Source organism: Misgurnus anguillicaudatus, chromosome 14 (genome assembly GCF_027580225.2).
Source record: "Misgurnus anguillicaudatus chromosome 14, ASM2758022v2, whole genome shotgun sequence".
In the NCBI taxonomy this organism is placed as follows: Eukaryota; Metazoa; Chordata; class Actinopteri; order Cypriniformes; family Cobitidae; genus Misgurnus; species Misgurnus anguillicaudatus.
Genome location: NC_073350.2, coordinates 30,917,927 through 30,942,725, shown reverse-complemented (window position 1 = coordinate 30,942,725; position 24,799 = coordinate 30,917,927). Strand labels below are relative to the sequence as shown.

The 24,799-nt window shown below is 38.0% G+C and overlaps 1 protein-coding gene across 5 annotated transcripts in view; it reads left to right on the top strand.

The window, feature by feature from the left end:
- The window catches only part of LOC129428014 (inter-alpha-trypsin inhibitor heavy chain H3), a 95,455-nt gene that overhangs the window by 60,678 nt on the left and 9,978 nt on the right, over nt 1-24,799 (top strand). Inside the window, exons 4-15 of one of the 5 annotated variants that reach the window (XM_073876287.1) lie at nt 4,634-4,797; nt 4,874-4,972; nt 5,082-5,244; nt 5,977-6,087; nt 6,166-6,294; nt 6,397-6,513; nt 6,989-7,157; nt 7,238-7,348; nt 10,701-10,882; nt 10,973-11,152; nt 11,567-11,688; nt 23,151-23,251. The exons of 2 other annotated variants lie outside the window; for them this stretch is intronic. In XM_073876287.1, coding sequence (XP_073732388.1) covers nt 4,634-4,797; nt 4,874-4,972; nt 5,082-5,244; nt 5,977-6,087; nt 6,166-6,294; nt 6,397-6,513; nt 6,989-7,157; nt 7,238-7,348; nt 10,701-10,882; nt 10,973-11,152; nt 11,567-11,688; nt 23,151-23,251 — 1,648 coding nt within the window. The remainder of the gene's footprint in view (nt 1-4,633; nt 4,798-4,873; nt 4,973-5,081; nt 5,245-5,976; nt 6,088-6,165; nt 6,295-6,396; nt 6,514-6,988; nt 7,158-7,237; nt 7,349-10,700; nt 10,883-10,972; nt 11,153-11,566; nt 11,689-23,150; nt 23,252-24,799) is intronic. 2 more of the 5 variants (XM_073876286.1, XM_073876285.1) reach the window with 2 other exon arrangements.

The following is a 24,799-nucleotide window of genomic DNA, read 5'->3' as shown; positions in this document are numbered from 1 at the left end:
GGGCGGAACCAGAGGGGTGTCCGAAGCCTGGTGACGTCGTAGTGGGGACGGGAGCTGACAGAGAGGAGGGAGGAGAGACCCGAAGCGAGGCCGCTAGTCCGACGAGCCGAGGCGACCTCTAGGTCTCAGGGAGCGGGGGAGGAGAACTGGAGAAACCCCCGAGACAGTGGGCAGAGAGGCACACCTCGGCTCCGACGAACCAGCGCCGGTGACGCGCTGAGGATGAGCTGAGGTGTGACGCTGTGTCCGCTGACGTAGCTTCGGATTGGCTGATGTGGGAAATCCAAAAGGGAAACCGGACGGGACCGGCAGCGCTGACCAACAGCGACTTACGAGGGGCGGGCTGGACGGAACCAGTGGTGACGATGAGGGGTGGGAAATGTCCAAAGCACAATCCGAGCAGTTGTTAGAAACCCCAGGGACCGTTATTGGCTCACCCTCAGCGGCGGGGAGATGGACGTCCTCCCTGACGTCATTAGCAGCTCCCGCGGCGGCACCCCGGAAACTCTGGTCACGCAACCTGGTCAGGGGGAACATCCGGGGTTTCGGCGACGCTGGGCTCCGAGGGAAGCTCTGGCTCGCAGGTCGCATTGCCGGGTTCTCCACCTGCGGTGGGCAGGAGTTCCGGGTAGGGTAAGATCCGTCTGGTCTCTGGGGGTGGACGGTCTCCCTGCTCCAAACCGAGTGATTGTTTAAACGAAAAATCCATAAATAAAGCTAAAAACGAAACTGATTTTTCGAAAAACAAAAAACTCTAACTTGAAACACGGAAGGGAACACTAACACGCCACAAACGTTTGGGTCTGATCTTCTGTCACAGTTCTCTTAACTAAAAGATGACAAACACGCAGGAATATAAAACTTACAGGACTTTAATCACGATGGACAGCAAAACACGATGACAAGGGTACATTCAGACGAGATCAGACCAAGAACAGGAACATGAGGGCAAACTATAAAGGGTGAGTGATAATGACAAACAGCTGTAACTAATGATGAGTGATTAACTAACACAGGTGAGACTAATTAAAGGTAACTAACACAAAGAGCAATGATGAACAATGATAACAATGAACTAAACAGAACCAAAACCCTGACAATAATATGCGTTGAGAACATTAATATCATTATCTCATTATTGGCAGAGGTGGCTTTTGCATTTGAGCTCCTCATATTTAATTTAACCAATGTAAACCTATATAATATTGCTAGAGATTTACAGTAGTACATCAATACAACTCCAGCAAACATCACACAGATGGTTGGAGCACATTATTGCTTAGTAGATTTTATTGTGATTTTGTGAATACAGTAAAATATGTGTCCAAATGCAAGAGGCATTGGTTTGACTTCAGAATGAAGACAGATAAGCACATGGATAAAATCAAGCAGATTTTGAGGAGCAAAGAGGTAAATGGTTAAAGTATGCTCTGTATTATATCACTGTAAGGTTTTGTTCTGTATTTTTCTGTATTCTGTGTATTTTTGTTATTTGTACTTGTATTTTGATTATCTGCTCTGTTCGGACTTTTATTTTGAAACTCATCGTGCCATGTCACGCTTCACACTTCCTGTTTGTTTTTGTATATAAGTCACTTCCTGTACACCTGTTCTTTGCTGATTAATGTTTAGCCTTACTCAACCTGTTAGCCTGTCTGTGCCTGTTTGATTCTGTGCCTGTATCTGTATCTGTACCTGTATCTGTATCTGTATCTGTATCTGTATCTGTATCTGTATCTGTATCTGTATCTGTATCTGTATCTGTATCTGTATCTGTTCCTGTTTTGACCCGTGCCTGAATTTGGATTCATTGCCTGTCTGCCGCCTGCCCTGAACTATTGCCTGTTTTTTGGATTACGATTTTGGATCTGCCTTTATGGATATGTTTGCTGGCCCTTATGGTTATATTTTGGTTATATTCATACATGTTGTGTTTGAATGTTAATGTGTAATTATTTACACAGTTTGTTACCTTCTTACCTAAAACATAACACAATCTTGTACCTTTTGGGGTACATTACTGGTACCCACCCTTTAATGAAATTTAGCATCGCAAAGACCTTTAAATGACACAGACCAAATATGATGATGATCTGATAAAATTTCTAGGAGGAGTTTGTTGAAGTACGAAGCCCAGGAATGGCATAATTTGCACTCAAATTACAGAGAAAATTGTCAGGCCACCACAGACACACCCTCCAACGAGAAGTCAAGATCTCCGCAAAGGTCTTTTAATGAGACTGACCAAATATGATGATGATCTGATAAAATCTCTCGGAGGAGTCTGTTAAAGTATACCGCCTGGAAATGCCAAAATTTGCACAGAAATCACAGCGAAAATTCAAAATTGAATTTTGCTCCAAAAGATTTTTTTTTAGATCTAGAGGTAATAGATTACCCTACCAAATTTCTTATCTGTATGTTTTTCTTAGCAGGGGGCTGTTCTCTTGAAATTTTGCAGGTGGCGCTATCGAGCCATTTTTACACGTCCACTTCTGACGCCTATATGTAAATTTTCGCCACTTCTGACGCATGTGCAAATTTTCATGAGTTTTCGAGTATGTTTAGAGCTTCAAAAATTCATTTCGGAGAAAAATACTAAACTGAGCAAACACAATAAAGCTTTGCACCCACAGTGCAGGTCATTCTTTAACTTTGTTGGGGACACAAAGCTAACTTCGTATGCCACACACCAATAAGTGCTGTTCACCGGAAGTTTTCCAGCTGGCTTACCAACCCTATATCACGCAGATACGTGGCTGTTTCACGTATGGACCAACGGGGAGGGGCCAGTTTTGCCCGCGTTTGGGCGTGAGCATGTCACGTTTCCTTTTTGTGTCACTTTCACGTTTTGGTTGCTCAACTTTTTTGTCCTATTTTCAAACCATTTTCGCTCCGGTTTAGGGTTAGATTTGGTGCTTTTGTTATATGTCACTTTAAGTATTTGTCACTTTAAGTATTGGTTTATTAAAAAAAAGATACAAGACTTATTCTTTTATATTTTCTAAACTTTAACCAATTGTCCCCGACGTTGGGGTTAGAGTTTGTTTAGGTAAGGATGTCATTTTATGTAAATCTAACCCTAAACCGAAGCGACAATGGTGAGAAATTAGGACAACAAAGTTGAGTAACCAAAACGTGAAAGTGACACAAAAAGGAAACGTGACATGCTCACGTTCAAACGCGGCAAAACGTGTCATTTTCGCGTTGGTCCGTGCGTGAAGTGGTCACGTATTTGCGTGATATTGGGTTGGGCTTACATTACTGCGCATGCTCAGAATAATAAACTACATTTATTTTTGTTTTGTGCAAAAATGTACTTTTTATACATCTTTATATATTTATAAATAAATGTTGATAAATCAAACCAGCACAAAAGAAACAAATTTATTGTTTCTGATATTAAAACAACAGACTTTGTTTTCATCATAGGACCCACAAAATAAATAGAAATGTTTGACCCACATCAAATCCAATTGGAGTTCAGACAAAGAAGGTGGTTTCTACATCCCATCATTATTAGCCAATAGATTAATGTGGACATGTGTTTAAAGGCAGTGCTGTTTAGAGATCTGCTTATCTTTGCAGGTTACAATGGATCGAGGAGTATGGAGAGTGATTGTGCTGGCCGCTTTTCTCATTTTCTCAACTTCAGATCCTGTTATGAAGGTGAGGGTAAAAGATGTGAAATCTTACATTTACATTTAGTCATTTAGCAGATGCTTTTTTCCAAAGCGACTTACAAATGTGTTAAACAATAAAAGCAATTATAGCAACACAAGAACATTAATACATAAGTGCACTGAAAATAGTCTCATCAAGTACAACACAGTATACATAGCCAAGGGTTGGTTAGTATTTTTTTATTTTTAAAGAATGGAGAAAGATAGTAAGTCCTATATTAGGAAATGAGGTAATGGCGGAAGAGATGGGTTTTTGCCGATTCTTAAAGACTCGTGACCGGCAGATCATTCCACAGTTGTGGAACAGCTCCAGAGAAAGTACGCAATAATGTTTTTTCCCTTTTTGAGATTGGAACATCTTTAAGAATTTATTTAAATCATTAAGAATAAATCAATGTTAAATATTATTGATTGTGTATGTTTTGGCTTGTGGTATAATAAACACCCACACAGGTTATTCTACACATCTAAAAAAAATAATGTGTAAATAAAACAATTATTGTAGTTCAGCTGTACATATTGTGCTATTAAAGGTTTTAATTTTTGCGGTTACCAACGTCATATGGTGATATTAAACCAATAGAAAACCAATAGATATGCTTATATACAGTTTTTGATTATGACATTCACTGTGAAATGTGAAAGTTGGATCTACTTAAACAAATTACTTAAATTGGTAACAGTTAAAAAAAACTTAAAAGTGAGAAAATTTGAACTATTGAATTATGTGTTATTGTGCATATACACATACAAAGCTGGGTTATGCAATCAAACAAAACCACTGATCATACATTGACAAATCTTATTTGTTTTTTTGGGCCAAAGACCCTTTTTCTACGTTATTTCTGAGCAGTAAATATTTGAGAGGAGGCGTTTTTGTGCATCAGCCAATCGTTGTCTGTTACATGTAGACATGTTAAATCTAAATACATTTTGATTTCTCAACACAGGAACAAAAAGTGGATATTTACAGTTTCTACATTAACTCTACTGTGACCAGTCGATACGCCACCACAGTCATCACAAGCCGTGTGGCAAACAGACTTAATAAACCTCAGGAGATTTTCTTTGAAGTGAAGATACCCAAGAATACCTTCATCAGCAAATTCAGAATGTATGAAATTGCATATCTAAATTATCGCTAAAACCAATCTTTAATGTCTGATTATTGTGCATCGTTTATTTGTCAGCATCATAGATGGAAAGAGCTATGATGGAGTTGTGAAGGAGAAACCTCAGAAGCATTACATTCAAGCAGTTTCACAAAGACCAAGTGCTGAAATCATCAAGTATTGATTATATAAAACAAAATCTACACACATTATTCAGACTTATGCACATAAAATATGTTTTTTTTTAGGATGAGGGGTGATTTGATGGTCGTAATTATTCTCTCAGGTCTGTTGGAAGGACATTAGAAGATCATAAAACATCAGTGAAAGTGGCCGCTGGCGGTAAAGTCACATTTGAGTTGACTTATGAGGAACTGCTAAAGCGTCGCCTTGGCAAATATGAGCTGCTCATCAATGCACAACCAATGCAGACGGTGGCAGATTTCAAGGTATGACAAAATAGGTTAAACTAATTATTACATCATCCTCCGGTTTCACAGACATGGCTTAAGAGTAGTCCTAGACTAAAACACATGTTTGAGCTATCTCAACTAAAATAACTAATACTGACAGATCTTTAAATATGCCATTGGCACTGTTTTGTCTCAAGATACACACCAGGAACATCTTTTTCTAAAGCATGTTTATTAAAATGTTTAACTTTACAATGAAATTTAAATTAAAAACGTTTAATTTTTAACATAACACTTATCTGTGAGCTTCATATTTTTTTTTTAATTCATGTGCACTCATAATCTATAATCAAAACGTTAATCTCCTCGGCTACTCGAAACAATCTCACTTTACTTCTGGTCACGAGGAATGGCGAGATGACGGGGGCTGGGATAAAAATCCCAGCGATTAGCAAATAGCAACATGAGCCAACTGCCAACAATCCAATCAATTCTCGGTGGACAAATTCAAGTCCCGCCCTTCCCTTTTTATCCATTTTAGAAGCCGGTTCACTCGGATATACGTCACGACGAGTAAACACCGTTTATTTTGACTTTAAACATCTTCATTTAACTAAGTCCTTCTGACTTTAGCTAATCCTTGCCTGTGAAACAAGGCTTATACTGTACAGATGTGGTGCATTAAATACAGGGTTTACAAATGTCTCTTTTGTTATGGTTAGGGTTATGTGTTTAAACTTCAATAAACATATTCTGTCTTTATATTAGATTAATGTACACATCCATGAGAAACCAGGAATTTCCTTCTTGGAAGTGAAAGGAGATCTGAGCACCGATGATCTGGCCAATGCCATCAAAACCACCAGAGCTGACAAAGATGTAAGGATTGATTATGAAAATACATTGTAGATATTTGTATAATTCAAGATAACCAAATAACCAAACTGAACATTTCAGGCATGGGTGACCTTCTTCCCCACTAAAAATCAGCAGACCAATTGCAAAAACTGTGATAAAAATGGGTTGAAAGGATACCTGCTCATTACATATGATGTTGAAAGACAAAATCATATTGGTGAAATGACAGTGAGTGTTTTTGACAATGACTAAAGTATGTATCAAATGCTAAGAGGTCATGAGGAAATAAAGACATAAATGGTTTCAAAACTTACTTTTTATTTTCCTCAGGTATCAAACGGGTATTTTGTCCACAACTTTGCACCCTCAGGTCTTCCACGCATTTCCAAAAATGTGGTGTTTATTATTGACCGAAGTGCCTCTATGGGCGGCAAAAAAATGTGGCAGGTAAATAATAAAGACGAATGTCGAAATCTGTCTGTACTTATTAAGAGATTAAAATATACCCACAACATTTCTGAAATATCCTTGCTAAGATGAGGGTTGAAATACAATGCAGCTATTTGATATTCTGAACGCAAATTAATATTAATAACTATTATTAAAATAATAATCATAATTTAAAAAATAAACAAAAATGAATAAATAAATAATTCTTTAATTTCTTAATTTAGTTTTGTTTTTAATGTAGTGGATTTGATTTGCTTCTAATGTGTTGAGCTTTTTGTGTCAGTTTCTTGCCTTTTTTGTTGTAATTATATTCAGTAATAAAAATCCACTGGTAAACATTAGTACATGTCAACCAGCTGAATGCTGCTACTTAAACATCAAAATCAAGTATTCCTGATAGTCATGTAATAAATAACATTTTATACAGTAGAAATAACTGACACAAGCTGATTTAAGTGTTATCGTTTATTAGACACGTTTGGCACTGCTAAGGATTTTGAGCGATCTTGCTGAGGACGATCACTTTGGATTGATCACCTTTGACCATCAAATTGAACTCTGGAAGCGTGAACTCCTTAAAGCTACTAAGGCAAACCTGGATGATGCAAAATCTTTCGTGAAGAACATTAAGGACCGCGGATGTGAGCTCCTAGTGTTAGATGAAAAAAGTGCAAAGATAAAATGTGGACGTAACAGTGACAGATATGTTTTTCTTTCACAGCCACAGACATAAACGCTGCAGTGCTGGAAGGAGTAAAGATGATCAATCGGCACCCACAAGAGGGAACGGCCTCGATCTTAATTCTACTGACTGATGGAGATCCCACAACAGGCAACCGATCACTCATATACACAAACAATAAATTAATATAATGACATCAGACTGCTTTAAATCTTGCAGATGTGCCTTCTTTAAACAAAACGTTTACAGGTCCACAAGACAAATTTTAGGATGTTTAAAAGGGATAAAACAGGACACCCCAAAAAAATATTATTTCAACTAGTCATAGTCATAGTTAATTTATTGTCATTCTCCTGTATACATGTATACAGGTGAACGAAATTTCGTTTCATACAGATCCGTGTGCAACCATACGCAAATATATATAACAACACCTCGTGATACACACAATACATACCAACAGTAACCCATACAGTACAGTAAAAACCAAAACAATTGTGCAACTCAACCATAAGAAAGTCAATATTATTTAAAGTTATTAAGCTCATAGTCCTTCAATGGGGGTGGGAAATGGGAAACAGCAATTTATGACAACGGTATGATAACTGGCACCCTGGTGTTTAGGGCTCTGACAGCTTGAGGGAAAAAACTATTGTAGAATCTTGTAGTTCGAGTCCTGATGCTGCATAACCTCATACCAGATGGTAACGGGACAAACACACTATGTGAGGGATGGGAGGGGTCCTTTATGATGGCTGAAGCTCTGTTCACACAGCGTGACGTAAAGATGTCTTGGATGGATGGTAGAGAGGCCCCTATAATCTTCTCTGCTGTCCTCACTATGTGCTGCAGGGACTTACGTTCGTGTGCTTTACAGTTTCCAAACCACACAGTGATACAGTAGATCATTATGTTCTCCACAGTTCCTCTGTAGAAGGTTTTAAGGATGGGTGAAGGGAGCCATGCTCTCTTTAGTTTCCACAGAAAGTGCAGGCGTTGTTGTGCTTTCTTCAATATGGTTCCGGTGTTAACAGACCAGGTGAGGTCATTAGAAATGTGTAAGCCAAGAAATTTGGTGCTTCTGACTCTCTCCACCTCTGAGCCACTGATAGACAGTGGGCGATGTTCAGATTGCATCCTGCGGAAGTCAACAACCATCTCCTGTGTTTTATCCACATTAAGGGATAAGTTGTTGTTTTTGCACCAACCTAGCAGTAATTCCACCTCCTCTCTGTATCGGGCTTCCTTATCGACACTGATGAGGCCAACCTCTGTTGTGTCATCGGCGAACTTGATAATAAGGTTGGATTCAAACTTGGCTATACAGTCATGAGTGAGTAGTGTGAACAATAATGGGCTGAGAACGCAACCTTGAGGGGCACCTGTGCTCAGTGTGATGGAACCTGATGTTCTGCTGCCAATGCGCACAGACTGTGTTCTCTCTATCAGAAAGTCCAGAATCCAGTTGCAGGTGGGGGTGCTAATCCCCAGTAGTCTAAGTTTACTAAATAGCTGCTGGGGGATGATGGTATTAAATGCGGAACTGAAATCGATGAACAGCATTCTGATATATGCGTCCTTAGTGTCCAGATGTGATAAAGCAGAGTGCAGTGTGTAGGAAATGGCGTCGTCAGTAGTGCGGTTGGAGCGATATGCGAATTGCAAAGGGTCCAGTGAGGTGGAGAGTGAAGAATGAATATGCCTCTTGACCAGACGCTCGAAGCACTTCATCAAAATGGGGGTCAGCGCCACAGGGCGGTAGTCATTTAGACATGTCACTACTGACTTCTTCGGCACCGGAATAATAATGGCCTTTTTGAAGTTTGCAGGGACCACAGCCTGGCTCAGGGAGATGTTGTAGATGTCTGTAAGAACACCTGTTAGCTGGTCGGCACAGTCTCTGAGCACTCTCCCCGGTATGTTGTCCGGACCTGCAGCTTTGCGTGGGTCGACCCTGGATAATGTCCTCCTCATGTCGGCTGGGTCCAGATGCAATGCCTGCTCTTCAGGGGTGGGTGTGGACTTGTAAGCTTGTGTGCTGTTCATGGCTTCAAACCGTGCATAGAAGTTGTTTAACTTGTCTGGGAGATGGGCGTCACTATTGTTGACCTGTGTTGTGACTTTGTAGTCTGTTAGGGCCTGGATACCCTGCCACATACGTCTGGGGTCCTTGGCATCACAGAAGTGGTTGTATATCTTCTGCGCATACATACGTTTTGCTTTCCTGATGGCCTTGGAGAGCTGAGCCCTTGCTACTCGGAGGAGCCTTCCATCCCCTGACCTGAAGGCAGCATCTTTTGCCCTGAGTAGGGCACGGGTCTCTGCTGTCAGCCACGGTTTCTGATTGGCGCGCGTAGTTACAGTCCTTAAAACAGTGACATCCTCGATACACTTCTCGATGTACCCAGTCACACTGTCTGTGTATTCATCCAGGCATGTTTGCTGATCGTAACTGGCTTCTTCCTTAAACATGTCCCAATCAGTGCACTCAAAGCAATCCTGCAGGGCTGCAACAGCTCCTTCTGGCCAAACCCTAATTGTTTTCTGTACTGGTCTAGAGCGTTTCACCACCGGCCTGTATGCTGGAGCGAGCATTACACAAAGGTGGTCCGAGTATCCTAAATGGGGACGAGGGCTTGCTTTGTATGAGTCTCGAATGTTGGTATAACATAAATCCAGCATGTTTTTACCTCTCGTGGCAAAAAAACACGATTTATACTGTCAAATCACTGCTTTCAAACAAACAATAAACAAACAAAACAGGGAAAAATTTTTTCATCCTATCTATATTTTTTCCCCTGCTTATAAACTCTTAAATATGGGTATTTTTCTTCAAAAAAAATTAGCATAAAGATGAAATAATTGCATTTTCAGAAAAAAAATTAAAATTTAATATTTTTTTTGCTTCAGTTTTTTATAATAACACGTCAATAGCTGGGAAAGATGACTATATATAAATTGGGGGCGGGGGCAGATTCTGGGTCGTATCGTAGGCTATGAGACCTAGAAACCTATGATTAACTGCTAGTGGTATACGTTTTACATTTAAATTACTGAATGCATGCAGAGGTCTAGTCCTTCCATAATTCAGGCACGCTAATGCTGAATTTGGTTTTAGCCTTTCAGATAAGTGCTTGAAAATTTGTAAAGCATGAGAAATAAAACACTTTATTACGTTTAGTACAACCAGACAGCCAAAGCTTTATGTCGTCCGTCAACCCTTTAAATGCCATATTGAACAACTTATAATTTTTATGGTAAGAAGCCTCTGTCCCTCTCCCCTCGATCATTATACATACAGTAGCCAACGAGCCATGCGCTCAGTTTCCAAACATATTCATTTCACTTTATGACTCAAAATAATCTAGAAACTCTAAAAATATTTGTTGAAAAAAATATGACAAATTTACAACTTTAAATTTGATTAAGTATATATATAGTTTATATTTTCAAAAGGATCAATATTTTTAAAGAATTTGAAAAACCTCTTCATCTCTTACAGGTGAAACATATTTAACAAGAATTCTGTCTAATGTGAGAAAGGCCATTGGGTCAAAGTTTCCCCTCTATTGTCTTGGTTTCGGATATGATGTGAGTTTTGATTTCCTAACACAAATGTCACTGGAAAATAATGGAGTTGCTCGCAGAATATATGAGGATTCTGATGCCGATCTACAGCTGCAGGTGCAAAACAGTGAATCATTTGTAAACTCATCAACAATGCTGAATTATGTTGTGTATTGAAGCGTATTTAACTCTTTATTTGTTTGGTAGGGCTTTTACAATGAAGTTGCCGTCCCACTCCTAACTGATATTCAACTTAACTACATAGGAGTCTCAGATCTTACCCAGAACAATTTTACCTTGTACTTCAATGGCTCTGAAATTGTGGTATCCGGTAAAATTACAGACAACAATGTGGAGAGCATCAGCACTGATGTCATCGCAATATCAGTAAGATCCCGGCCTAAATTTGTTCACATAGATTTTCTTGCAAAATGACAGATCATATTTAAAGGAACAGTATGTAAGAAATTTATATCAATTAATCATAAAATGGCCCTTATATGTCACTAGACATTAAGAAATCATTTTCATTTTAAATACTTATATCACTCACAACAGCGGTCCTGCCAGGATATTGTTAATTAAAAAGTGGAGTTGCAGCCCTCAACTGATGTTGATGTTGTCATCCTGTGTATTGGCCACCAGTTGTGTGGTTGCAGTACCAGTTTTGGCCACAATCCTACATACTGTTCCTTTAAGCAAATTGACAGAGGTGATGGGTCACTTTGTTTTCAAAGCAGCTTATGAACCCAAGGCGGAAGTGAAATTTGGGATGACACATTTTTATAATCTTTGGTGCAGAAAGGCAATAAGGTGACGTACCATGATGCTGTAATAACAAAAGATGTAACTGATGTCCTACCTAAAGATTTTATGGAAAGACTGTGGGCCTACCTTACAGTGAAACAACTTCTGGACAAACAGTAAGTGGTCCAGAAACTCTAATAAAATAATAAAATATTATTTAATGAGAAATGTCTTTCCCCCCTTCCTCTCTCTCTCTCTCTCTCTCTCTCTCTCTCTCTCTCTCTCTCTCTCTCTCTCTCTCTCTGTCTCTCTCTCTCTCTCTCTCTCTCTCTCTGTGCGCGTGCGGGTGGAGCGTGAGTGAGGTGCGTGTTTGAGGTGCATGGCTGAGAGCGTGGTGAGTGATATTCTATCTTTGGTTTCCTTCTCTATCTAAACATTGCTGGTTGCTGGAAAGTTTGTTTAGGAGTTTAATCTGGCCATCAGCCAGTGCCCGTGTGAGGCATGGCGCTGGAACAGTTAACGAGGTGGCACGGTATTAAAATACCGGCCGGCGTGGAACACTCTGTGGAGGAGTGTAGTTTAGCGGTCGGGCAGATAGTAGGATATGATTGCATAAAATCTGCGTCTAGGATGAACAGCGCGGTTGTAGTTTTTTTGGATACAGTTGACAAAGTCCCGATTGTTGTTGAACAGGGCATTGTGATGAAGGATGAGTTTTTCCAAGTTTTTCCGCTTGTTAATCCTGCAAAAAAAGTGCTTTTGTCAAATGTGCCTCCGTTTATAAGCGATGGGATAATTGAACAACAGTTACAAAAATATGGCCAAATTGTGTCTGCTATTAAAAAGATACCACTAGGATCTAAGTCTCCCCTCTTAAAACATGTTGTTACTTTTAGGAGACAGCTGTTTATGATTTTAAATAATGATGTGGAGGAATTGAACATTGTGTTAAAATTTAAAGTCGATGGATTCGATTATGTGATTTTTGCAACAACTGAGACGATGAAGTGTTTTAAATGTGGAAATCACGGTCATTTAGCTCGGATGTGCACTGAACGAGCTACGCCTGCGCAGGTTGAGGTAAGAGAACAAAGTGAAGCGCAGCCAGGTACCTCTACCGCGGGAAGCGGCGGTGCAGCAGCCAATGAGAACGAGCGGGGAACACTTCAGGGCAATGAAAGATCAGATGTTGAGAAACGAGGGGTTGATAAAGAAGTGGAAAATGCTAAAGAGAAAAGTAGTGATTTGCAGGGAGAAAGTGAAAGTATAGAGACTGGAATGTCACAAAGTAGAGAAATAAATGAGAACCTGGAAAGTGATATGAAGGAAGAAGGATTGGTTGACACAGAGGAAAGGTTTAAAGTTCCGGTGGTTAAAAGGAAAGCCAAAATGAATGAAAAAGGTGTGAAGTCTAAGGCATTTAGAAAAAGTCAGGAAGTGGTTAAAGGGAAAAATGATTGTAACACAGACGAGTTGTCAGATAATTCCTCCTTAGATGATTTATCAGACTATTCAGAATCTGTTGAGAATGAGGAAAGCAAGGAAAGTGGATATAGTTTGGAAAGGGTGCAAAGTTTTTTGAGTAGCACAAAAGGTAAAAGAAATGTAGTTGTGACAGACTTTTTCCCTGATAAAGAACTTTTCATTGATTCAGCAAAATTTTTAATGAAGCAGAGAGGGGGAAAATGTTTATCTAACCAAGATATACATCGCTTAAAAAAGATTGTGCAAAAGGTACGCACAGAACAATCGTAAAATGGACACACACAAAGAGAAGAATGTAAAATGGTGGCTGGCTTGGCTATGTTTAGGAGTATGCTTTTCTTTTATAATTATTGATTTAAAACTAATTACATCAAATTTAAATGGAGCAAGGGATGTAAAGAAAAGAAACCACATGTTTCACCTGTGGCATATTAAAAATGTTGATGTAGTTTTTGTACAGGAGACACACAGTGATTGTTTAAATGAGGTTGACTGGGAAAAAGAATGGGATGGGACAGTGGTTTTAAGTCATAAAACAAATGTGAGTGCAGGTGTTGCAATTTTGTTTGCAAAATATTTCCTTCCAATAAGTTATGAAGTGGAAGAGATTGTAAAAGGAAGGTTGTTAAAGGTCTCTGCAAAATATGATGGGGTATCATTTGTTTTAATTAATGTATATGCTCCTGTCATAGCAAGTGAAAGAATGGAATTCCTAGAGACTTTAACCAATGTATTACAGAATTGTGATCCTGAACATTATTTATTGTTAGCGGGTGATTTTAATTGTACAGCAAAGGATATTGACAGGAACCATTTAGAACCTCACACAGCTTCTCGAAAGGCTTTAACACGCCTTATCGAAATGAGTGATTTAGTGGATGTGTGGAGAGAGTTAAATGGTTTGAATAGGCAATATACATGGACACATATAAAAGATAATTTGCTCTCAATGGCAAGATTAGACCAAATATATTGTTTTAAACATCAATTGCAAGTTATGAAATCATGCTGTATTAATCCTGTTGCTTTCTCTGATCTTGCAATGGTGACAGTCACTGTTTTTATTAATGGTTTAAAGAGTAAAAGTGCATATTGGATTTTTAATAGTGTGTTGTTGGAAGATGTTCATTTTAAGCAATGTCTTGAGTTTTTTTGGAAACAATGGAGAAAAGAAAAAGAAATGTTCTCATGTATACAACAATGGTGGGAATTGGGGAAAAAGCAAATACAGCAGTTGTGTAAACAATACCATTTCAATGTCACTAAAAGCATAGTTGGAAAAATAAAAAAACTTGAAAATGAAATTGTTGAAGTTCAAGGCTTAATTGAAGTCACAGGAGGAAATGAATATTGTAAGGTTTTAAATGAAAAGAAGGCGGCTTTGGAGAATTTGTTAGCACACAAAGCACAGGGGGCTTTAGTACGGTCTACGTTTCAGGAATTTTCAGAGATGGATGCTCCCTCTAAGTTCTTCTTTGGCTTAGGGAAAAAAATGGCCAAAGCAGGTTTATTCACTGTCTTAAGGGTGTTAATGGAGAAGTTTTAAATGAACCTTCAGACATTCGAAGAAGAGTTACTGTTTTTTATCAAGAATTGTATAGAAGTGAATATGTAGAGGACAATCAGTTGAGTGAGGATTTTTTGAGTGAATTACCTCAAATAGAAGATGCAGAGAAACCTAAATTAGGAGCACAACTGACAGAGAGTGAGCTGTATGAAGCCTTAAAAAGCATGGAGAATAGAATTCCTGGAATTGACGGTCTCACGGTTGATTTTTACAAAGCCTGCTGGAATATTATAGGCAGTGATTTTTTTTTAGAAGTTAATTGTGCATGACAGTATATCTCAAGGTACCCTTCCTTTTAGTTGCAGGCGTGCTGTTTTAACCCTGTTACCAAAGAAGGGGGATTTGAAGGAGATAAATAACTGGAGACCCGTTTCCTTACTGTGCGTGGATTTAAAAATATTGTCGAAAGCCTTAGCCAACAGGGATGGGACAAATAATACACACAGATCAGTCATATTGTGTGCCCGAAAGATCGATCTCTGACAATATTTCTGCAGTTAGAGATATGTTTGAGGTAGCAAAAATATTAGGACAAAACTTTGGTCTAATTTCATTAGACCAAGAGAAAGCATTTGATCGAGTAGAGCACAATTATTTATGGATTGTTCTTGGAAAGTTTGGTTTTCCTCAAGACTTCGTTAAAATGATAAAGATGCTATATAGTGACATTGAGAGTATTGTAAAGGTCAATGGTGGTTTGAGTGCTCCTTTCTCTGTTCAAAGGGGAATCAGGCAAGGGTGCTCCTTATCAGGGATGCTATACTCTATAGCCATTGAGCCCTTTTTATTGAAACTGAAAAAAGTTTTAATGGGTGTGTCTGTGAATGAACATCATAATTTTACTTTGTCCGCATATGCAGATGACGTAATGGTGGTGGTTAAAAATAAGAAAGATGTGGAAAATATAAAAATGGTTGTAGAAGAATTTAAAAAAATATCATCAGCAAAAGTAAATTGGAACAAGTGTGCTGCTCTTGAAGTAGGTGGATGGGGTGAAAGAAAACCCAGTCTGCCTGGTGGTCTAAGATGGACTTCAGGTGGAATTAAGTATTTAGGCGTTTTTCTGGGAGATGAACAGTATGTTAAAAAGAACTGGGAGGGAATTGAAGAGATGATGGAGGGAAGATTGAGAAGGTGGAAATGGTTACTTACTCCCAGAATGTCATATAGGGGGCGCACACTTATAATTAACAACTTGGTGGCGTCCACTCTGTGGCACCGGCTGGCATCGACAGAACCCCCTGCAGGCCTGTTATCAAAGTTGCAAGTAATGCTTGTTAATTTTTTTTGGAACAATTTACATTGGGTTCCTCAATGTGTTTTATTCTTACCAAGAGATGAGGGAGGCCAAGGCCTCGTTCACTTGGAAAGTAGAAAAACTGCTTTCAGGTTACAGTTTGTGCAAAAGTTTCTCTTTGGTGAAGAAAACATCTGGAAAGCTGGGGCCAGTTTGATATTTGAGCAAGTGAGAAAATGGGGACTTGCTAAAAACCTTTTTTGGACTAAGTGTGCGGACAGAGATTTTAAAGAACTCCCCTTGTTCTATTTCAGCGTTTTAAAAGCCTGGATGTTTTTAAGTCCATCAAGAAGGACATCTACACTGTCGCTTTTTTGGCTCTTGAATGAACCCCTAGTGGGTAAAGCAAGGTTGGACATTGGAGAGTTAGTAGCTCCTGGGCTGACTAATAGCCTGATCAATTCAAGAGTGATAACATTGGGACAATTGTTGAACATTTGTGGATGTAAGTTTGACAAGACTGATGCAATCGCCCAACATTTGGGATTTAAATCAAAAAGGACAGTTGGAGCGTTTTTGGAGAGGCTCAAAGAGACTTTAAATGCTGATGAGTTAGCCCTTATAGGGGTCTTTGACAATGGAGGTGTGCCAGATAAAGATGACTCCTTTCCGGACATTGAGATCTGGCCTGATTTTTCTGAAGAAGAGTTATCTAGCCCAGTTTTTGAAGCATTGAAAGATGAATGTCTAGAGCTCAGTACAATGTGTGGAAAGAAATTATATGAATTGAGTGTAAAAGTGTTGAATAAAAATAAGTTATTGAGTAAAAGAGATATTCCTTGGAAAATGCATTTTGGTGTTGAAAATGAATGCAGTCCTGCATGGAGAACATTGTATAAACCACCATTGACCAAAATTACTGGAGATTTGCAATGGAAAGTGTTGCATGAAATTGTTGATGTAAATGCATTTACAAGTGAGTCTATTGAAAGCAAATGCCCTTTTTGTGATGATAGGGAAACGATTTTTCACTGTTTTCTGTATTGTAACAGATTGGATTTTTTGTTTTCAAGACTTCAAGGAATTTTTACTGGGTTTAATGTTGTTTTCTCCAATGTTGTGTTTATTTATGGGTTTAAATATTATAGAGAAAATAGGAGAAAAGGGCGCTTATTGAATTTTATTATAGGTCAAGCCAAGTCAGCCATCTATTTGACAAGAAGAAAAAGAATAGAGGGAAAGGGAGGAGATGATTTAGATGGTACTTTCAGGAGACTATTGAAAGCAAGAATACGACATGAGTTCTTGTTTTATAAATTAATGAAGAATATTGAAGGTTTTAATGATGTATGGAGTTATAATGATGCTGTGTGTACTGTTATAGATGATGATCTTGTTTTTTCAATTTGGGTTGAATAATTTGTAATTGCTGTGTGGGCTTTAGGTGTTTTGTAATATGAGGTATGTTGTTGTGTAAAATTTGTAGAATAAAGTAGATTCAAAATTCTCTCTCTCTCTCTCTCGGGTTTCGGTGGTGCGAGCGAGTGAGCGAGTGGTGGTGAATGGGGAGATAGATTGTGGCTAAAAATTTGTTACACTGCTGGGGTGATCTTTTTTTCCATACTTTTCCGCGTTTACATGAGAAAGGTAAGACGTTCCCTGTGTCTCAATTCATTCCCTAGCTTCCGAGGTCGTGAATCAGTATATTGTGTACACAGGTTCGGGCACTGGTAAGGACCCTAGCTCACTTGACATTGGGACACTCTTCACTTATGTTTCTGTCACGTGGCTGCTTAAGCGCATTGTGATCACTCACAGCTGTTACTCATCAACAACCGGCAAAACCAACATCTCTCTGACTAAATTTTAAACAGTACATTGTGAAAAATTCTGTCATTATTCTCTTAGATATCCGTGCATAAAATTGGGGAATATAATTACCTAATTTTAAAAATATATTTTTTTACAATTTTAATTAAATATTATTTTAAATATTAAGTAGATTGTGGTCCCTTATACTGTGTAGCGATGTTTGTTTATATTTAAAACTAAAACAAACATTTGTCTTTTTATAAATCATGTCAAATTTCATAACGTTGAACGTTTTTAGTGCACTGGAAGGATTTTGCGATTGAGACAGCCCTTAAAATGGCGACTCCCTGATCAGTGCCCTGACTAGTGAAGGGTGGCGTGAATATTTGCTGAAATTGTGCGGATAATGGCGTCCTCTGTGACGTCGTCTCTGTCCATCTGACACGGGATTCGGTTTGTTTCCGATCCCGGTGTTATGATGGAAGCGGCTTTGCTTGCAGTAGGTGAGCAGATTGGTCATAATAGCATATCTTATGCCTCCCAAATAAAAAAGGCGGTAGAAAGAGGAACATCTAGTTCATGAGTTGATTGAAAGTGGTATTTTCATGAATGATTTGTTTAAGTTTTGCCACTATCAGTGCAATCCACAAGAATAGTTATCTCAGGAGTTCCACCTTTTATCCCTAATGAATTGATTGAGAAAGAACTATGCAGATTTGGAAAGTTTGCGAGTGGATTTAAAACGCTGACTCTTGTTTGTAAGGATGCACGTTTAAAACATGTGATTTCATTACGGAGACAAGTTTTCATGTTTTTGGATACTCCGACAAATTCTTTGGACATCTCCTTTAAGGTAAAATATGAAGGTGGATATTGTACGGTTTTTGCTAGTTCAGGAAGCATGAAATGTTTCGAATGTGGAGATGTGGGGCATAAGCGTCTTAATTGCCCACATAGAGAACATGCTGAAAATGGAGAGCATCACATTGAACAACTGAATGGTAGGTCAGAGAAAACTGAAAGTCCCAGCAACGATTATTGTGCAGGATGAACAAATTCATAGTGAAACTAATGAGGAGGCAGAAAAGCAGAGATGATGTAGCAGCTGAGGGACTGGAATAGTCAATTGTCAGTTGTCGTGGTTTCAAAAACTGTTGAGAATACAGGGAGGAAAGTTGATGAAAGTTAAAACAGGAGAGTAAGTGTATCTGTGCAGCAGAATGTTCAGGTTGAAACTAAGGAGAGGCAAGGGCTGTTTTTGTCAAATACTTTTTTGTCAGCAATATACTTTTTTTTCTACTGTTATGTTAAAAAGGGCCATAAATGACCTTGAAGAGTCTATAAGACAAATTGAAAATTACATTATAAATGCTGAAAATGCTGAAAGTAACAAAGATCTACAAAAGAAAAAAATGGTGTTGAGTTCTATGCTACAAGAAAAGGTTAAAGGTGCCCTGGTGAGGTCAAGATTTATCCAATTAAAAGACATGGATGCCTCAAGTACTTTTTTCTTTGATTTGGAGAAATCCAATGTGAAAGATGTGATGCCTGAGATGTCCTGATGGGAATATTACAACGGATGGAGTGGAAATGAGGAGATGTGCAAGGGTTTTTTATACAGACTTGTATGGCAAGGAACAATGTTAAAAGACTCTGTACAGGAGCAGGTGGAGGGTCTTCCCAAGCTCAGTAAAGTTGAGCAAGCTCAGTTGGACAAAGAAATAACTTTGGAAGAATTTACTATAGCCGTCAATCAGATGAATTCAGGGTGTGTACCCAGAATTCATGGACTTAGTATTGATTTTTATAAGCATTTTTGGGGACTTATTGGACCTAATTTGCATGATGTTCTTGTGAGCTCCTTTAAAGACAATTTACTTCCCACTTCCTGCAGAAGAGCAGTTTTAGCTTTAATTCCTAAAAAAGGAGACTTAACTCATCTAAAAAACTGGAGACCCATAGCTCTCTTATGTATTGACTATAACGTGCTTTCTAGAGCTTTGTCTAATAGATTGATGCCTTATATACTGTAGGCTTGCTTGTACACATGGATCAAACCTATTGTATCCCAGATCAAACTATAATGGACAATTTATTTTTATTAAGATATATTTTAGATGTGTGTAAAGTGCATGATCAAATTGTTGGTATTTTCTCCCTTGATCAAGAAAAAGCCTTTGACAGAATCAGTCGTAATTTTTTGTTCTCTGTTTTAAAAGCCTTTGGGTTTGGGGAGTTTTATAGCCTGGGTAAGCCTCCTTTATAATGAAGCTTCATGTATGGTGAAGGTGGGAGCTTAGTCGCCCAATATCAGTTGAAAGAGGAATAAGACAAGGTTGTCCTATTTCTGGGCAACTTTATTCATTAGCTATTGAGCCCCTTCTATGTTTTTTAAGAAATAATTTGACAGGTTTTAATTTGCCAGGCTGTAAGTTTAATTCTCCTCTGGTTGTTTCTGCATATGCTGATGACATTAATGTTTTTATCAAAAATTATGATGATGTACATAAAATTGTAAAGGCTTTAAAGAGTTATGAGAACGCTTCTTCGTCGAAAGTCAATTGGGATAAAAGTTGCAAGTTGGAAATTGGGAAAGGGAATTAAAACCTTGTTTACCTGGTTTGAAATGGAGAAATGATGGGTTAAAAGTTTTAGGTATTTTTTTTGGCACACAGCAGTATGTAAAAAAGAATTGGGATGGTTTATTAGAGAAGACAAGTGCAAGAATGTCTGTTGTAGTTGTTGTCCCAAATGTCATATAGAGGACATGTTTTAGTCATAATCCGAAGAGGTAGATTTTGGTGGGTTAACACCTTTTTTATGATTACGTTTTACAGGCAGGGCAAATCCTGAAGGTTTCTAGAGATATAAATGCATTACCTGGGATCTGGTTCTTTGAGGAACCACTTTTTATAATAATTTTATATCTGCGAGATTCCTGGAGTCTGCCAGTATACACTTAGCACTGAGAGAGGCGGGATGTACAAAACTTGGCCATTTGTGACCTGTCACGGAAACCAGTGAAACAAGTCGGCAGCACAAGATTCGAGATAATGAGAAACAAAGTTTTTTTTTTCAAAATTTGTGATTTTCGTTTTATTGCAGAATCTGTTAGTTGAGATCACGAAGAAGCCTCTCCATGTTTGAGATAGCAGTTTTTGTATATTTAAAAGCGTGCATTTTGTGGCTGAAATTGGCTTGTTTTTCCGGAGATTCTAGCATGCAGCAGGGGGGCGTCATTGTCTGTATGTATTTACATACTGTATAAGCGGCTTTTGTTTTCGCCCCCACCCCCAAAGGGAACAGCGTGACTACTAAATAAGGATAGTTCGCCCAAAAATGAAAATAATGTAATTAATGACTTACCCTTATGTCGTTCTAAACTCAGAAGACCTCCGTTCATCTTCGGAACACAGTTTAAGATGTTTTAACGTTAGATTTAGTCCGAGAGCTTTCTGTCCCTCCATTGAAAAAATAAGCTGGGGCGGAACAGATAACAGTCAGCCGTGTCGTACGTCAGCCGTGTCACTGACTTTATGCCGTGCCGCAGTCAGATGAAGTCAAACTACCGCGAGAGCTCTTCAAGAAATCTTATGGAGTAGTTTAATTTCGACTCGCTCTCGCGGTACTTTGACGTCATCTGTCTGTCAGTTCTTGCAGCACAGCATGAAGTCAAACACACACAAAAAAGTCACACAGAGATTGTTGAATTTGTTATATAATTGGCTACATGTTTTGTCTATTAATATTTTCCATGAAGTCATTGGCTGATGGAGGAACCAACGAGCGATTGGTTACATCCCTAAAGGACGTCACGTTTTCGACAACGCTGTTTGGATTATCTATTTTACTACCTCCCTATTTTAAATACATACTTTAAAGGCGGGTTCATGTGTTTAACGGAACGTAAATTACCGGAGTGTAATCTGATATACCCTTACATGTTACGATGTAAATAGTCCTCAGATTGTATATTATATTCTATTACCAGATGTTCATGCGAAATTTGATATAAACAATAGACTATATATCTAAAATTCACGGATTATAAGCATTTGTGGACAAAAATGGTCATTGGATGATTCACACATTTTAAACGGACTGGATTCGACTTGTGATCAACACAAAGGTAAAAAGTCCTGTTTATTTTTGCATGTTGTCATCCGGACTTCTGTCACAAAATACTACATATGATGCTAGAAACGGCTTTACAGGGGGTATGGCTTAGCTAAATGAGATGTAAATGAGCCCTAGTGTCTCTTCTGGCACGGAAAAGTGTTAACTTTTCTTTCTGTATTTTCTCGGTTTGAGTTTTCCTGAGTTCCTATATTCAAATGGCCACAACTTCTTCAAATCTTATCAGATTTCCATTTTCCATGTCAAACCAGGACTAGGCCTTAGTTTAATTAGGAAATATAACTAGTTTTAACAAACATGCATTACTAAAAACATGTGCATTTTGAGGCAAAACAAAGAGCACTGATGTATTTTAAGATATGTTAGTGCAAGTTGTTTTCAGTTGCGACAGCTCTTACATTTTTTTTTAGTCTAGGACTAGTCTAATCCCTGTCCGAGAAACCGCCCCTAAAGCATTCTGCCAATGACTATGATACTCTTTGTCAGTGGGAGGATGGTTGTGATTATATTTTCCCAGTGCTTGATGTTTCCTCAACTGTCGAAGAATGCTTTGGTTTAGAAAATAGATTTTTTCCTTTTTCTAATGTACAGTTGGTTGTTTTTGAAGAGTTGGACAAAAAAGAGACATATTTTATGTGTTAAGTTACTCCATATGAAATCACTAAAAGAAATGAAATCATCAAGGTGGTTTGATTTTTTTGGCCCTGAGCAGCCCGGGCAAGGCTGTTGGAGATATTTATATAAATTGCCAATTAATAAAAGAACTGGTGATCTCCAATGGAGAATAATACATGGGGCTAATGCTACTAATAAACATGTTGCCCATATAGATCCCAATCAGAGTGTTGATTTTACATTTTGCTCCCAAATGAAACTTTGATACATTCGTGTTGTGTTGCTACAGGTTGGGATTTTTGTTTGTTGGTGTTTGCTTAGGGAAGAATGTTTTCCTTTTCCTTTTTCCAAATATTTTTGGAAAAAAGTATTCTATCAATAAGAAAAAAACACATTATGATGAATTTTGTCTTTGGAGTGGCTAAACTTTCTATATGGTTTTTAAGGAAGAATATATTTTTTTAAAAAAAGGTCAAAAGAGGTCTATGAGATTTTGTAGGTTTATTAACAGCTCAGTTTAAAATATAGTATGCCTACTATAAATTGGTAATAACTTGCAAGCCTTTGTTGACAAATGGACTATTGCCAATGTTCTTTGTGATGTGGATGATGATGGATAATTGGTTTTATTTTTTTAATCATTTCTAGATTGTGTAAGTGTGATGTAGACATTTTAATATTTTAAAATGTTGAATTGTTAATAAATGGATTCTCTCTCTCTCTCTCTCTCTCTCTCTCTCTCTCGCTCTCTCTCTCTCTCTCTCTCATTGGGTTCTTCTTGAAAGTCCAGTACAAGAGGCTGTAAAGAAAGAAGCTCTCAAACTTTCACTCAAATATCAGTTTGTTACACCTCTCACATCTATGTTTGTTACCAAGCCACAGAAAGGTAAACTGCCTTATAAATGAAAATCCCTACTCCCATTACATAAATATATAGTTAAATGTTTAAACAATAGTTACTAAGACAGACAGAAAATTGATATTAATGATATTATGCACTGCTCGAAAATAGTCCCCTGCTATTGAAAGTTACTAAGGGACTATTTTTAGCTGCTGCATAATATCACTACGCCTCCTGCAGCCATGTTACAGCAGCAATGTCACTGATTATTACGCCAGTTTGAGAGTATAGTTCCTAACCATATCTGCCTAGAAAATCACAACTTTTAATTTTCTGTCGGTCTTAGTACAAAATGTAATTACAGAAGAGTCAAGTTTTAAATAGGAAAAATATCGAAACTCTTTTTCGCAATGATAATGGACTATATCAAATTCTATGAATTATGCTAAGCTATGTTAAAAGTGTTACCGCCAGACCCGGAGATCAGCTGAATGGATTCCAAAAAAGGTAAAAATCAAATGTTTAACTCTAGAGGAGCTGGATAATTAGCATATTTTCCAAAAAGTGTCCCTTTAAGAAGCTATTTACATAAATGACAAGAGACTATTTGTGCAAATTCTTCGCAAAGCGTAGACTATTTTTATTTAAAACACAGTTTTGATTTATTTTGGATTTTTTGTTGCAATAGAATTTCCGTTATTTTCACGCCCTCAGTTCCACGAATGCTCACAAATGTGTATTTTTATAACAGTTAAAGCTCTTAAATCCCCCCCACTAAACCCCACTAAATTGGTATTTAAATAATAGCAAACACAAAACATTTTTACAAAGTTGTGAAAATACTTATTTATAACGTTCAAAAAACCTGACATTTGGTTGTATTAAGTACGTCAGAAACTCGTACTTAAAATGAAAATAACAAACTCTATTGGTATTTTATACAGTGTTGTTCGGAATAGTGGCAGTGCAATGTGACTGGCCAGAGTAATCAAGGTTTTTGGTGTATTTTTTGTTGCTGCGTGGCAAACAGGTTGCCAGTGGGTTCAGTGGATTCTCAGAAAACAAACAAGACCCAGCATTGATGATATGCACGCTCTTAAGGCTGTGCAATTGGGCAATTAGTTGAAAGGGGTGTGTTCAAAAAAATAGAAGTGTCTAACTTTGACTGTACAAACTCAAAACTATTTTGTACAAACATTTTTTTTTCTGGGATTTAGCAATCCTGTGAATCACTAAACTAATATTTAGTTGTATGACCACAGTTTTTTAAAACTGCTTGACATCTGTGTGGCATGGAGTCAACCAACTTGTGGCACCTCTCAGCTGTTATTCCACTCCATGATTCTTTAACAACATTCCACAATTCATTCACATTTCTTGGTTTTGCTTTAGAAACAGCATTTTTGATATCACCCCACATAGTTCTCAATTGGATTAAGGTCTGGAGATTGGGCTGGCCACTCCATAACATTAATTTTGTTGGTTTGGAACCAAGACTTTGCCCGTTTACTAGTGTGTTTTGGGTCATTGTCTTGTTGAAACAACCATTTCAAGGGCATGTCCTCTTCAGCATAGGGCAACATGACCCATTCA